Source organism: Bos taurus, chromosome 24 (genome assembly GCF_002263795.3).
Source record: "Bos taurus isolate L1 Dominette 01449 registration number 42190680 breed Hereford chromosome 24, ARS-UCD2.0, whole genome shotgun sequence".
Lineage (NCBI taxonomy): Eukaryota > Metazoa > Chordata > Mammalia > Artiodactyla > Bovidae > Bos > Bos taurus.
In genome coordinates, this window is record NC_037351.1 from 34,657,057 (window position 1) to 34,671,886 (window position 14,830).

The 14,830-nt window shown below is 35.2% G+C and overlaps 1 protein-coding gene across 6 annotated transcripts in view; it reads left to right on the forward strand.

Annotated features, from left to right (window-relative positions):
* The window catches only part of ESCO1 (establishment of sister chromatid cohesion N-acetyltransferase 1), a 53,316-nt gene extending 38,921 nt beyond the window's left edge, over nt 1-14,395 (forward strand). For 4 of the 6 annotated variants that reach the window (XM_059881034.1, XM_059881033.1, XM_059881035.1 and 1 more), the window contains 4 exons: nt 5,811-5,900; nt 7,737-7,880; nt 10,518-10,705; nt 12,407-14,395. In XM_059881034.1, the coding sequence (XP_059737017.1) occupies nt 5,811-5,900; nt 7,737-7,880; nt 10,518-10,705; nt 12,407-12,554 (570 nt within the window). In that variant the 3' untranslated portion in view covers nt 12,555-14,395. Of the gene's footprint in view, nt 1-5,126; nt 5,251-5,810; nt 5,901-7,736; nt 7,881-10,517; nt 10,706-12,406 lie in introns of those variants that run through there. The other 2 variants (XM_010818805.4, XR_003032456.2) reach the window with 2 other exon arrangements.
* The last annotated feature ends 435 nt before the right edge of the window (nt 14,396-14,830 follow it).

The following is a 14,830-nucleotide window of genomic DNA, read 5'->3' on the forward strand; positions in this document are numbered from 1 at the left end:
CTGGTTTAGACCTAGCTTCCCTTCAGTTTTCCTTCATGAAGTGTTTTCCTAAAGGTGTGAGGAGAAAACAGGAAAAACTCCCCCAAGAGCATTCAGCCTGTTGCCAAGCAAGGAACTATCTAGAATTCAGCTCTATTATAAACTTTCAATAATGCAGAAGAGGAATAATATTTGGGTTCTTTGCAGAAAAACTCCTGACTTAATCCTTCTTTACCTCTGTCTTTCCCTTAACCTCCTTTGAATTGATTATCTGACTGAATGCATTGTGGAGGACCTTACATGCAGGGTATTGGATATGCCCTTGGCCTGCAAATTTAGGAACAAAGCCTGAAAGAAATGAAAAGTTAACAATAAAAGATTTAAACAGCTATTAAAGCAATAAATCAATATTAACTATTATAAATTAACTTTTCAGTTTAGAAATGATAATTACTTTGGTAGAGCAGTGATCAGAAGACAGGTTGTTTCTCCTGTCTTGGTGACCAGAGAAGCTTTGAAGAAAGGTTGGACCAGTCCCTAGTTGGCTGTATAGCTGCACTATCCAGTTTGGTAACAGCAGACCTCCGAAAATGAGAAATGCAGGTCCTCATTCACACCAGCCAGTGCTCCGTTGTCACATGTTGCTAGATGCTACATGTCACTGTGGAGGTAGAATATTTGAATTGTCATAAGGAGTTCAGTTAGTGCTGCTACAAGTAGATTTATCAAAACAAATAGCTTTAGTGGAAGAGTAGGGATTCTAGCCTCTGTTCAGTTCAGATATTTCAGGGAATGAGAGATCACTGGAGGTGATCCTGCCGTCATAGCATACCTACGGAATGAAGTCTTTAAAGCATCTTTAGAATTGAATCTGATTTTTCTAAAGTAAAACTTAAATTCTTGTGTATATTCTTTTATTCCTGACTTACTCAATGAGTGAAAAACCACTGTCATGGGACTTTTTGTTTTTCTGAATACCTTCTTTCAAACTATGAAAGATTAACTTAAACAGGTTGGCTTGCTTTTAGTGGTTAAGTCATTCAAAATGGGAAACCATGTATCTTGAAATACTCTAGTGATAATAAATATAGCTAACAGATTTGAAGGTTAGCTTCAGAAAGCATTGTGCTTAATTATGCTTTAATAGACCAATTGTATCATTCAAGTCTTTTTAGCTGAACATAAGTGAAAGTCGCTCAGTTGTGTTTTTGACCCCGTTGACTAGAGTCACTTGGAATTCTCCAGGCCAGAATACTGTAGTGGGTAGCCTTTCCCTTCTCCAGAGGATCTTCCCATCCCAGGGATCGAATCCATGTCTCCCACGTTGCTGGCGGATTCTTTACCACAAATTAACATATATAAGATACTAGGTTTTAATTATTTTATTTTAATTTCAGCAGTTACATTGTGTGTACAATTAAATTTAGTTCAGAAATAAATTGACCTCACTCACTTTCAAACTAAAGTCTCAGATAATCTTCAGTGCTTGTGATACTGTGACTTATAAAAACAATATTTATTTAGTTCCTGACTCACAGCTCCCAAAAGCTATGAAATTTCCTAAGAGATGGGATACAATGTGTTTTGTTATGTTAATGAGATGACCTTTGGAACTAGCCTAAGGATGGGAGCCAGCTACTGAGGGTTGGAACTTTCAGTTCTTACACAGTGATCCTAGGAGGGAATAGGCACTGGAGAATGAATTCTGTTACCAGTGGCCAATGATTTAATCAGTCCCACCTCTGGTGAAACCTTCAAAAAGCCAGGACAGGGTTCAGAGAGGTTTTGGGTTGGTGAACACACGGAGATCTGGAAAAGTGGTATGCCTGGAGAGAACATGGAAACACATCTTTAACAGTATTGTTGTTAATACAGAATTATTTTTGCAAAGTAACCAAACATGAAGTTAAAACCTTCTGCTTGGGGGTAGTTAAGGTATATTAATACTTTTATTATACCATTTTATTAAAGTAGAAAAAAACAGGAAATACAGATAAGCCTAAAGGAAAAAAATCACATAAATACCCTTAGTTTATAATTTGGTGTACAGTCTTACTGACTTTTAAAATATTCATAAGTACATGTTTGCTTTTAAAAATCATTTCAACAGAAATATTTTTACCTATTTCAAGAGTCTAATTTGTTTCTCTTATGCAGTTTTTCTGCAGTTTTTTATGCTGTGTGCCATGGGTACTGTCAAAAAGAGCATGTGACTGAATTTTGAATGAGCTAATTTTAATTTACTTTTGTTTCTAAAGATTTAAAAAAAATTTTTAATGGTATTTGGAGTATATTTATTTAAACAAATAACAACTGTTAGTCTTGCTGTTGAACTAAAATGTCTGTTTTTAAAATTCCTTTAGTAATTTAAATAAAATTTTAATTGAAATACAACTTGTAAAGAGATGTACACAAATAATGAACGAGTGCACAGCTTAATGGTGTATTTTTGCAAAGTGAACACCCACATGACAAGAAACACCACTAGTATCTCAAAAGCCCCTTTGTGCCCCCATTGCAGTCAATGCTTGTCTCACCCTCAGGTCTAATCACTCTGCCAACTGGATTCATTTTACATTCATTTTTCACTTCTGAATAAATGGTATTTGCTTAAGCCTTGGACCTTTGGCACAGTTTTGACAATTGGGTGATTGAATTTTCTAAAATAGAGTTCAGTCCCCATTCCCCCCACTATCACCAAATAACGAATTCCCATGTATTTTTCACTCAGCTTCAGCATAGCAATAAACAAGATTTGAAGAGTATAATCACACCTTTAAATTTTAATTCCTTAATAACAGCTATTCCCTCAGGGTTCAGAATCTCCCCAAATATCTCATAATTTTCTATACTGTTTGAATTAAGGTCCATATATTGCACTGGTTGGTATGTCTCTTAAATATCTTTTAATCTAAAGACTCTCCCTCTAGGGTTTTTTTCCCTTGCCATATTTGTTGCTAGTCTTTTTGAAAAGCTAGTTACTGATTTTATTTCTCAGAGTATTTTTTAATGAATATTTCCATTCAACCTTTAATGGAAGTGATTAGTAGGAACTTTTATAGTTGGGATATAATTTTAACACACAAATCTTAAATGTTTGATTGATGAATTTTGACAGTTGTATATACATCAATATATCTACCACCCAGTGTATTTTGTTTTCAGTTGTAATCTTGTTCAAATAGACAAAGAGGAAAACCCCTTCCATTCTTGAGACTCTAAAGTCTAGAATAACTAGGACAGCAAAGGGCAAAAAAAAAAAAAAGATCATTGATTGCTATTAGCAGTGTAAAGCTTTTTTTTTTTTTTTTTTTTTAAGCAGTGTAAAGCTTTCTGCTTTTTAGCAGCCAGATAGGTGAATTAAGAATGGGATTTGGAAAATACTGCTTGCTAGCAGAGGGCTGTGTGTAACATCTTAGAGCTAAAGGTGAAAGGTGTCAAGGCACTGCATTGAACTTTATATCTTTGGAGAAAGCGGTGGCTATTTGGTTATTCCTCTAAATCACATTTACCCTTCAGCAAACAGCCTCTGCCTCAGTTTCAAGCAGCAGACAGACTTCGTCTCATCTAAATTCTCTAAAGATAGGAGGATCATGTGGTTATTGACTCCAGGAAAGAGTTAACTGCAATTGAGGCATATAAATGTCTTTAGTATCTTACTTGACAGTTTTTAGCCACGTTGGTTCTTTCATCTTTGCCTTGTCCAAGGTTTGAACTTATTTTTGCATGTAACTTTGGGCCTTTATTAATTGTGTTTTCTTAAAGTAGTACATTGATTGTAGTTTGACACCACTAAGAAGGTAGAGTGGAAGTTCCTAAGAGTTTCTGAATAGCTCCTCTGTGTGAGGAATCATCTTAAAGCAGTTCTCTAAACTACTAAGTGATGTGGGAGATGACAGCTGTTTTGTCCATAGCCTAGGTCAGGAAAGAGAATGCATTGCAGTGATTTGCCCAAGATTATATTGCTAGTAACTACCAAGAAGTGGGAACTAACCCCCAACTTTTAATCCAGAACTCTTAAAGTTTTCTCTTAAATATGCTGTCTTCATGGGTATTAGAAACTGAAGCAGCAATAACTCTACCCTTTGCAGTTCTTCCTGCTTATACACATACATGAAAAAACAACCATGTTTAAAACATTTTTTGAAATTGTATCAAATCCAATTGTGAAACATTTTCTGTATGAACATGCAAGTCTCAACTTGTTTCAAGAGAAAATTTTGTACAAAAAAGTCAGTAAAGCAAAATAATTTATCTAGTGCCAATGGTACAGTATAACGTTGGCCAGTATTGTTATTTTTAAAGACAACAGGAATGTAACTTATCAAATTATTTTTAGATAATTCAGTTTAGGAAACTATGACTTTGTTATAAGTTGGAGTTAGTTAAATTCTAGCTCTTCATTGAAATTGTAGCTTAGTTTTTAAAATGAAAAGTCTCCATTTTCATTTTATGTAAAATAGATTTATTTTAAAAGCTTTTCCCCAAAATAACATTAATGTAAATTTGTTTTTTAAAGAGGATGATATCTCTTATGCCTTTTCAATACGTTTAGCTGTATTCAGGTCTGGATATGATTCAGATTTCATTTCTGATTTGAAAAAAATGACTTCTGTGACTATTGTTTCTGCTCCTTTTTTCTTTTCAAATTTTGGGAACACATGACCATCCTAAAAATAATCATCTGAATTTGCTTTACTTTTGGGTGCTCTATTCTTTAAACAAATTCTGGTTTTAAATACTTTAATCCAAACAGTTGTTTATACCAAGTTTGTTACTAGACTTTTTGTCCCCAACTAAGAAACCACCCTTTCCCAAAAGACCATTCTGGATCATTTAAGAAAATCAGTCTCCTTTCAGACCTGCCATAGTGTTTTTTAAAAATATTGTTGCCTTTTTCTTGGTTTCATTGAGCTTTAATACTCTGAAACAAATCTCAGAAAGATGCTGGTTTTCTTTAAGATAAATACATTGCTTCTTGAAAAACCTTTTTATTTAAAGTTGGTTGGGTAAGACAAATGGAACAACCAGTTAAGCTCATTCCTTCTGTACTTATTTTTAACCTCAAAGCTCCTAGTTTTAACCTCTGGTTCAGTCCCATCTTACTAGATTTAAGTGGCTTTTGTTTTGTTTTTTTTTTCATGCAGGTTCTGCTCATTAATCACCACGAGTGTGGATCTGAAGAAGAGTTTATTACCTCTCTTTTTTTGAGTATGTTTAACTTCAGATACACACAACGTAGCCTCTCCTTCCCTATTAGATTCTTAGAAGGTAGTTATATTTTTATAGTATCCTTCTTGTGACTTTTGATAGTTGTGATCAATAAGAATAAAAACTATTCCTTACATATTGGGCTCCTGCATGCAAATCAGTTCATTTAAAACCTCCTGGAGGTCTTTGGCATGCCAGACATAAAACCATGAGTGTTTGTTTGTGGAGGTAACCATGTTCCAGAGAAATTTAAGACTTTAATTCTCTTATCAAGAAACTGGGAGAGTTATCCTTTAGGTTCTGGGAGTCACTGATTTTAAGGGGCTTGCTTTTGCTGTGTGATTTTCAAAATTAATTTAAAATGGAAAATGATATCTTAGAAATGCTTTTGTGGTCTTAGATCACTGAATGAATAGTAGAAAGAAATTAGCTTACATTGTACCTGTGTGTGCTTAACAAGTTAGCTGATTTATCATGTCTTTTTAAACATTAATGAGCATATATACTTTTCCATGTTTGTAATTTTTAGACACATTGATGTATTTTTCTTATTGTACATGAATATGATGTATGAAATGTGATAAATAAATTTTATTATCTTTTTTTTTATATGTATCTAGGGTTGGAAAAAAGAAAGAATTCTAGCTGAATATCCTGATGGCAGGATAATAATGGTTCTTCCTGAAGATCCAAAGTATGCCCTGAAAAAGGTAAATTTCCAGTGAGATTTCACACAGAATGAATAATTTTGCAGCTCATTTTAAGAGTATAATGTATTGCTGGCAGAGCACATTTAAACACCCCATTCTGAGAACAAGAAATCAGCATTTAGTCACAACCCAACTGAAAAACGAATGCTTTAACTTTGTAGTGTGTCATTTGTTGTTGTTGGTTTTCTAAGTCCTGTCTGACTCTTTGCGACCCCATGGACTGCAGCACACTAGATTTCCTGGTACTTCACTATCTCCTGGAGTTTGCTCAAAATCATCTCCATTGAGTGAGTGATACCCATTCAACCATTTCATCCTCTGTCCCCGCCTTCTCCTGCTCTCAATCCTTCCCAGCATCAGGGTCTTTTCCAATGAGTCAGCTCTTCTCATCAGGTGGCCAAAGTATTGGAGCTTCAAGCATCAGTCCTTCCAATGAATATTCAGGGCTTATTTCCTTTAGGATTGACTGGTTTGATCTCCTTGTTGTCCAAGGGAGTCTTCAAGAGTCTTCACCACCACCACAATTCGAAAGCATCAATTCTTTGGCGCTCAGCCCTCTTTATGGCCCAATTCTCACATCCTCACATGACTACTGTCTAGCATATGTGAAATGAATTTTCAGTGGATTGATTACTGTTGCATATTATCAGTAATTTGAGTGATGATATAGAAGGCATAGTAAATGCCATATAAGTGATTTCAAGAATCAAAATACAAATCTGAATCATAATTTATAAAACTGAAACTAATAGATGTCATTTTATTCTGAGTAAATTTCTTAATATCCTTGTTGTTAGTAACCTACAGTTCAGTATGTTACTGGTTAGCAACCCATAATAGGTTAAAAATTAAAATTCAAAGAATTGTGAGTCATTTGCCTTTAGGAACTGAGTCAAGTGTTGCATTGTGGGATATTTTTCTAGGATTAAGAGGACTTGGGTTTTCATCACTGAATAAGGAATGTGTTACATGGTATGCTGCAATTTGGAAGTGTGAATACTTAACCCCCTTAGGTGTCATTTGCATTTTAAACTTAGTGTCACAGACGAATGTTTATTGGACTGAATATTTGCAGATTGTTTTTTTAACTGGCAAAGGAACAGATGTTTGAGTGCCTATAAAAATCTTGACTTTGAATACCTACAAAAGTTTGAGCTTATTCTGTTCGGCCTTGACAAGAATTCTAGGAGGTAGAGTGGTAGAAGCACTTTGAGCGTTACGGGTTCAAATCCCAGAAGCCCCAGCTCTTTTGTTCCCAGTGTCCCATATCTGACATGGGAAAGTTATTTAACCTCTGCATTTTATTTCTTCCATACGCAAAGTGAGAAACTATCAGCCTGTAAGAGGGGTTGGATTTAAGTTAGATAATATTCATAAAGTGCTTTGCATAATATCTGGCCCTATAAGCTTTTGATAAGGAGTAAACATTTATGCCTTTTCTCTGTGCTCACTTCCACTCCACTGATGAGAGTACAAATTAAGGCTTGCGAAGAACAATGTGGCCTGCCTGGCTAAGGTTCCAGTGAAGTTCTCTCCAGTGCTCCATTCCGTGATGCTTACACTGGGAAGCCTTAGTGTCCTTATTACCTATCAGAGAAGCTCTCAGTCTTGTTCCCAGACTACTGGGTTTGACATTACTCTCCATTCTTTCTTCCTTTTGCAGATTGGTCCACAGAGCTTGAAAAACATTTAGTGATCAGGATAGTCATTCAGAAGCACTCTTCAGAGGATGTTCTGCTTGGAATAATATGCTCAATTTATTGAACTGAAATAGCATATGTTTACATATATAAAATGCTTTTGTTTAAAAAATAATAATTTTTCTTTATTTGGCAGGTTGACGAGATTAGAGAGATGGTTGATAATGATTTAGGTTTCCAGCAGGCTCCACTCATGTGCTATTCCAGAACAAAAACACTTCTGTTTATTTCTAATGACAAAAAGGTAGTTGGTTGTCTAATTGCAGAACATATCCAGTGGGTAAGTGACTTTTAAAGAATGATCCTATGTAGTTCAGTATTTAAAGAGTTATAGCAATAACATCATCGTGGTAAATTTTTCAACATTCTGTGTAAGGAAGAGTATGAATGCGAGAATTCCTGTGCATAAGTTTTTTTTACTACAGTGAAGTTGTCTTGCATGGGAATTTGTTTAAGTCAGTAAGTATAAGATTAAAAATTCTACAAATCAAAAGTACTATTAAATTTTGTTTCGGAAATTTCCTTGTTGGCTACTAATGAAATGTCTGTCTCAGTCCCCTTCAGCACTGAAATAAATCAAGAGTTGCCAGGTTATAGTCCGGAAGGCAAAATCTAGCCTGTTTTTTACAACATTTTATTGTAACATAGCTATGTTGATTTGCTTAAATATTGTCAGTGGCTGCTTTCACACTACAGAGATTGAATTAAGTAGTTGCAAGAGGCCAGTTATGCTGCATAGCCTGAAATACTTACTTCCTGGCCCTTCATGAAAAATTTCCCACCCCTGCATTAGGTCACCACTTCTTTGGTTGAGCTCTAATGAGGACTTGGCTGGTATTTAAGAGCCAAATGTAAACAAATAATAGAATTATAGTAGAATTGGTATGTTAATATTATAGGATGGTCCGAAGTTTGACCAGTTTAAGAAAACAGAAGATTTTGGACTTCCTAATCATGCTCACCTTGAGGTAGACCTCCTGTGAATTCTCTTATTTTCAGCTGAGTTCTTGCTCATGAATTCAGTGTGCATTGGACTTGACTTTTTGTTTAGTTGATGTCTTTTAGTATATTAATAGTTGCCTGTAAGTATATATGCTTCATCATAAAATTTTCTAATGTGTAGAGTTGAAACAAATATGTGTGATTAATGTCTATATGTTAAGCTACATAAAAATTCAATCTGAAAAAAAAATTCAACTTGAAATTGTGTAAGTTTATGAATTTTGCTATTGGTAATCACAAATTTAAATCAATAGCTGACAAGGTAGTTTGGAGATATAAATTTGATATAAAAGGATTAAGTCATAGAAGCTTGACATCCTATAATTGAGTTAATTTTGCATAGTGCACATCTTGTGGCTTTATTTTTTCCATTGCCCCAGATTTATTCTTTGCTTTATCATTTGTCCGCTTGATAGGTCTCTGAGTCTTGATTGTCCCACTTTTAAAAGATATCAGCAATGTTGTGCTTGATTTACCAATATGTCAAAGTGCTTCCTGTGTGTATGGAATAACTGTGTTGTGTGTTTAAGGATTGTCCTTAGCAACTCAGCCCCCTTAAATTCAATCCAGCTAGCATGATTTATGACTCCTGAAGAAGGTTAATAGTAAGGTACCCACTTGAAGGAAGTATCGCTTTTTATGTGGGACATAACTTCAGACAGAATTGATCATTGAAACGAAGTTAATTAGAGGAGGGGAAAAAGATATTTGAAGTCAGATTTGCACAGAGTGATAAGGATATTTGCAAATTTTATATAGAGTATTCTTAAGTTTATTTGGCAAATGACTAAGCATTCAAAAAAAATTGCAGACATCTATCTTGTTTTTTGACTGTTTCTTACAGTGTTTTTTTTTGTTTGTTTGTTTGGTTGTTTATAATGAGTGTTCTTTGATAAACTCGCGTGTTGCGGGAGTTTTGGGCCCTGCTGAGTGGCTTCTGGCATCTCAGTTCCCTGGCCAGGGATTAAGTCTGGGCCATGGGAGTGAAAGCACTGAGTCCTAACCTCTAGACTACCAGGGACCTTGTGGTTTTTTAAATTTCTATTCTACCTAGTTCCAAAAATGACTTGTCGCAGTGTTTATATTAGAACATAGCCGTGCAGTACTTGCTTGTTTATTCTTTGTTAACTTTCAGTTCTGTTGTCTAATTGTTTTAACTTTTGTACCTCATTCTGTTGAAAGGCTGGTGGTGGTATCCCTTTTTGACCACTAGACTGGCAGAAGAGATGTATGTTTTTCAAAGTACTTTTTTTATTTTTAAGAGATAGGAGTGTAGGGAAAGGACCTTCCTAAACTTCTGATTCCTCTGCCATCCTGATTCCCAGTTCTGCACAGCTGTGAACCCTGTAACGATGACAACTATCACAGAAAGTTGTGACTGCTGAGTTCACCCCGTGTACTTTCGCTGGTCCTAGAACATGGGAGGTGGAGAAAATTAACATTAACTTCCTATTATGTGCCAGCCGTGATGGCCAGGTGCTTTGTATTTCCTTATTTAATCTCTCACAAGTCTCTGAAAGAGATGGTGGAGAGTTCCAGTTTATAGACAAGGATCCCAAAGCTAAATTAAGTAACTTCATCTCGTGGTCACATAACTAATAAGTGAGTTAGAACAGAATGTAGATCCAGGTCTGTTTATTTCCTAAAATGAGAGCAAAATGCGAAGTGGTTCCTATGGTTTGTTAAGAAGCCAGATGGACGTAGTGATGACCTCACAAAAGGTCAGTATGAGACAATTGCTTAATAATAGTCTCACTTTAAACACCCTGCCCCGCCCCGCCCCCAAGAATGTCTCTATGTGTATAATGGACTCACTTTGCTGTATAGCAGAGAGTAGCACAACATTGTAAATCAACTATACTTCAATTAAAAAAAAAATCACCTATGAATTTCCCCTTAATTTTGCTGCATATAGGGCTACAGAGTTATAGAAGAAAAACTTCCAGTTATCAGGTCAGAAGAAGAAAAGGTCAGATTTGAAAGGCAAAAAGCCTGGTGCTGCTCAACATTGCCAGAGCCTGCAATCTGTGGCATCAGCCGCATATGGGTGTTCAGCATGATGCGTCGGAAGAAGATCGCTTCTCGCATGATTGAATGCCTAAGGTAACTTGGATGTAATCCTTGAATTCATTATCAGTAGTTTAGCATTTAAGCAGAGTTTTATATAAAGATTGACATTTAGTTCATCGTAAATGTATAACCTTTATTTATATTAATTTAAAATTTGCATAAGATTGTCAGTATGTAAGAAGTATGGGAAATTTCTTGGGAGTTTAGCTTTTAGGAAAATTTTTAAGAATATTTGTAAATAATCTTAGTCTCTCAATAGTTTTTCTTGATTTTATTCCTTTTTTCTTTTTTTTAAAGTATGAAAGTATGATAACACATTTGCAGGAGACTTGGAAAATACAAAGTTATATATATATTGCTTAATTTTTTTTAAATTTAATTTTATTTTTTAACTTTACAATATTGTATTGGTTTTGCCATATATCGAAATGAATCTGCCACAGGTATACATGTGTTCCCCATCCTGAATCCTCCTCCCTCCTCCCTCCCCATACCATCCCTCTGGGTCATCCCAGTGCACCAGCCCCAAGCATCCAGTATCGTGCATCGAATCTGGACTGGCGACTCGTTTCATATATGATATATACATATTTCAATGCCATTCTCCCAAATCATCCCACCCTCTCCCTCTCCCACAGAGTCCAAGAGACTGTTCTATACATCAATGTCTCTTTTGCTGTCTCGTATACCAGGGTTATTGTTACCATCTTTCTAAATTCCATATATATGCATTAGTATACTGTATTGGTGTTTTTCTTTCTGGCTTACTTCACTCTGTATAATAGGCTCCAGTTTCATCCACCTCATTAGAACTGATTCAAATGTATTCTTTTTAATGGCTGAGTAATACTCGCTTGATTTTTAATCAAAGAGATAGAGATTCCGAAAATTACGTTTGTTTTTTTGTCTCTTGGATTTGCATATGAATTTTAGGAACAGCTTGTTAATTTGTACAGAAAAACTCACTAACTATAGATCAATTTGAGGAGTAATGCCATTTTAGCAATATTAAGTCATCTGATTCATAATCATGGGATGTCTTTCCATTTACTAAGGTCTCCTTTAATTTCTTTCAACAGTGTTCTATGGTTCTCATTTTTTAGGTCTTACATGTCTTTGTTAAATTTAATCCTAAGTATTTACTTAGATTACTGAGTATTTAGTATGTATTTCAGTGTTGTTTTCTAAATTTCATTTTGAATTGGTCATAGAAATAAAATTAATTTTTTAATATTGATTTTATAATTTGCAAACTTGCTGAACTCATGTTTTATTAGATCTGTTATTTTGTGAATTCCTTATAATTTTTGTATATAAAAGATATGTCATCTGTGAAAAGATAATTTTATTTCTTCCTTTCCAACCTCGTTGTTTTTCATTTCTTTTGCTTGTCTAATTGTCCTTGATAATAGACGAGGTATGAGCAGTATGGCCTTACCCTGTTCCTGATTTCTGAGGAAGTTTTCAGTCTTTTTTTTTTTAACTGTTAACTTTGATGTCTTTTGATGCTCTTTATCAGTTCCTTCTATTTAGAGTTGTTGGAGTGTTTTTATCCTGAAAAGATGTTGGGTAAATGTTTTTATAACCATTGTTGCTTTTACAAAACAATTATTTTTAAGTGTACAACATTATTTGACAGGTTTTTTCCACTTTTAATGGTTAAAAATAATTTAATTTTCTTTTTTTTTTTTTTTTACCTTCCACCCCCCCTCCCCCGCCTTTTTTTTCAAACAGGAGTAACTTTATATATGGCTCATACTTGAGTAAAGAGGAAATTGCTTTCTCAGACCCTACTCCTGATGGGAAACTGTTTGCAACCCAGTACTGTGGCACTGGTCAGTTTCTGGTGTATAATTTTATTAATGGACAAAATAGCACCTAAAATAAACTCATGCCTACAGCATCGGAAGACATCTACTGATGAGAATGGATTGGTTGTTGACTTAAACCAGGAACTAGGGCCATTTTTATTACAATGAACTCAGGACTGGCAACAACCAGAAGGTTGTTCCATTTTCATAAAATTGGAAAAAAAATGAAGTAATTGCTTATTGTTGTTTTGTTTTTTAAAGAAGATATTTTATTATCTTTTACAGAAATTTATGATTGATGTATTTTATCTATAGTTATTTAGACATGTTTACATGCAGCAGATAATTGTTCATAGTGGACTGAAAACTAATGCAAGGACTATGGTCTCAGTGATAAGTATAACTTGAAGTTCTTAATTGTGGCAATATACCAGTGTAGCTTGGTACTGTATTTTTTTTATATTGATCTGCTGATACCAGTTATAGTTTTAAAGATTGTATTTTCACAGAGTGGAAACCAATGTTTTTACATCATTATTCAAGAAGGGTGTGAGTTATGTGTTTAGGAATCAAAACTAATTCTTAAAGGGTCTGATACCTACTTTAAGGGAATCATCACAAAAAAAGCGAAGCTCCTTTAGCAAGAGAGAATTTGCAATACTGAGTTTGTTCTTCTATTTCTCTTTTTTGCTTCTTGCTGCCATCAAGAAGCAGAAGGTGGAAAAGAATTGAAGCTTTCCTTCTTGGAGAACTATGAATGACTCGAGTTAGAATGGTGCCCTGTAGTTTATTTATTTGTTCATTCTGGTTTCACTTTTTAAAATAAACATCAACTTGGCACACTTTGGCTATTCACAATCCCAAAGAGGTTTATAAAAACCTGTGGAATAGTTGCAAGCTAAATATGTATGAATTGGTATCTGCTTTGTTATTCCTCAGAAATACTGCACTGGGTATATGCCCTCATTATTGGACTTCATTTTGATACTTGTCTATCCTTCATAGTGCCCTCTACTTTTAAAGGGTTTATATGTTGAAAAACTGCTGTGGCCTTTTATGACCTGTATATAATGTAGAATAAAATAATAAAATACTTGATAGCTTTTTCTAAGTGATAAATGTGATAATGGTATGTTGTTACCGTGCTTTTTCAGGAAGTCTGTTAGGTTTGCTACCTTGAAATAAGATTAAAACAGTGGTTTTTGAAAAGGTAGTTTTCACTAGTTTGCTGCAGAATCTGTATGTCAGTAACATCTCCAAAAGATAGGATCCTAACATGGGAATTTTCTGGTCTTTCAGAGAAATAAAGAGCCATGGCCCAAGAATGAAACACCACTATGATTTAATATAGGTGAATGTTATGAGCTGACATTAAAACCAGCTAAGAATTAAGACTTTTAAATTAAGATCAACATATTGTGATATGTGATATATATCATTGTGATATATACACACACACACATTGTCACCCATAGATGTGTGCTTTTAAAATTAATTGAGTGGTGTAAGGCTCTGTACCTGTCAGTAGGGTGGAATGGTAAGGCAGTGTGACTGTTTCTTCTCATTCATCATGATGGTCCAACTCTTGACACTGCTTTTCTCTTTGGTCTTGAGACTCTTCTAGTCATCGCTGGTCTCAGTGTTTGCCTGACAGGGAACCCATGATTTTTTTTAAATAGGATGAAAACTTCAGGTGTAGCATAGATGTTCTAGTAACTGTTAAACTCATAACATAGGCCCAGATCCCATATAAGCAATAGGATGCTTTGGGGAGCCATACTCGGTGGGTTTCAAAGGGACTTGGAAGTAGGTTGTATTTATTGGTTGGTTTAAAGGTTACCATTACTAGGAAGATTGTTTCTTTTCATGTTTATATTAAAGACACAGCCCCTCAAATAAATTTTACATTCTAGCTATTTCTCCAAGAAGAGAATTATTAATAATATTTAACATTTGAGTGTTTGCCATGTGTCATACTTTGTGTTTGTGCTGTGCTTAAATCACTCAGTCGTGTCTGACTCTTTGCGACCCTGCGGACTGTAGCCCACCAGGCTCCTCTGTCCATGGGGATTCTCCAGGCAAGAATACTGGAGTGGGTTGCCATGCCCTCCTCCAGGGGATCTTCCAGCCCAGGGATCGAACCCAAGTCTCCCACATTGCAGGCAGATTCTTTACCATCTGAGCCACCAGGGAAGCCCAACAATACTGGAGTGAGTAGCCTGTCCCTTCTCCAGGGGATCTTCCTGACCCAGGGATCGAACTGGGGCCTCCTGCACTGCAGGCAGATCCTGTACCAGCTGAGCTACCAGGGAAGCCCTAGTGATGCATTATTTAATTATGACAGCCA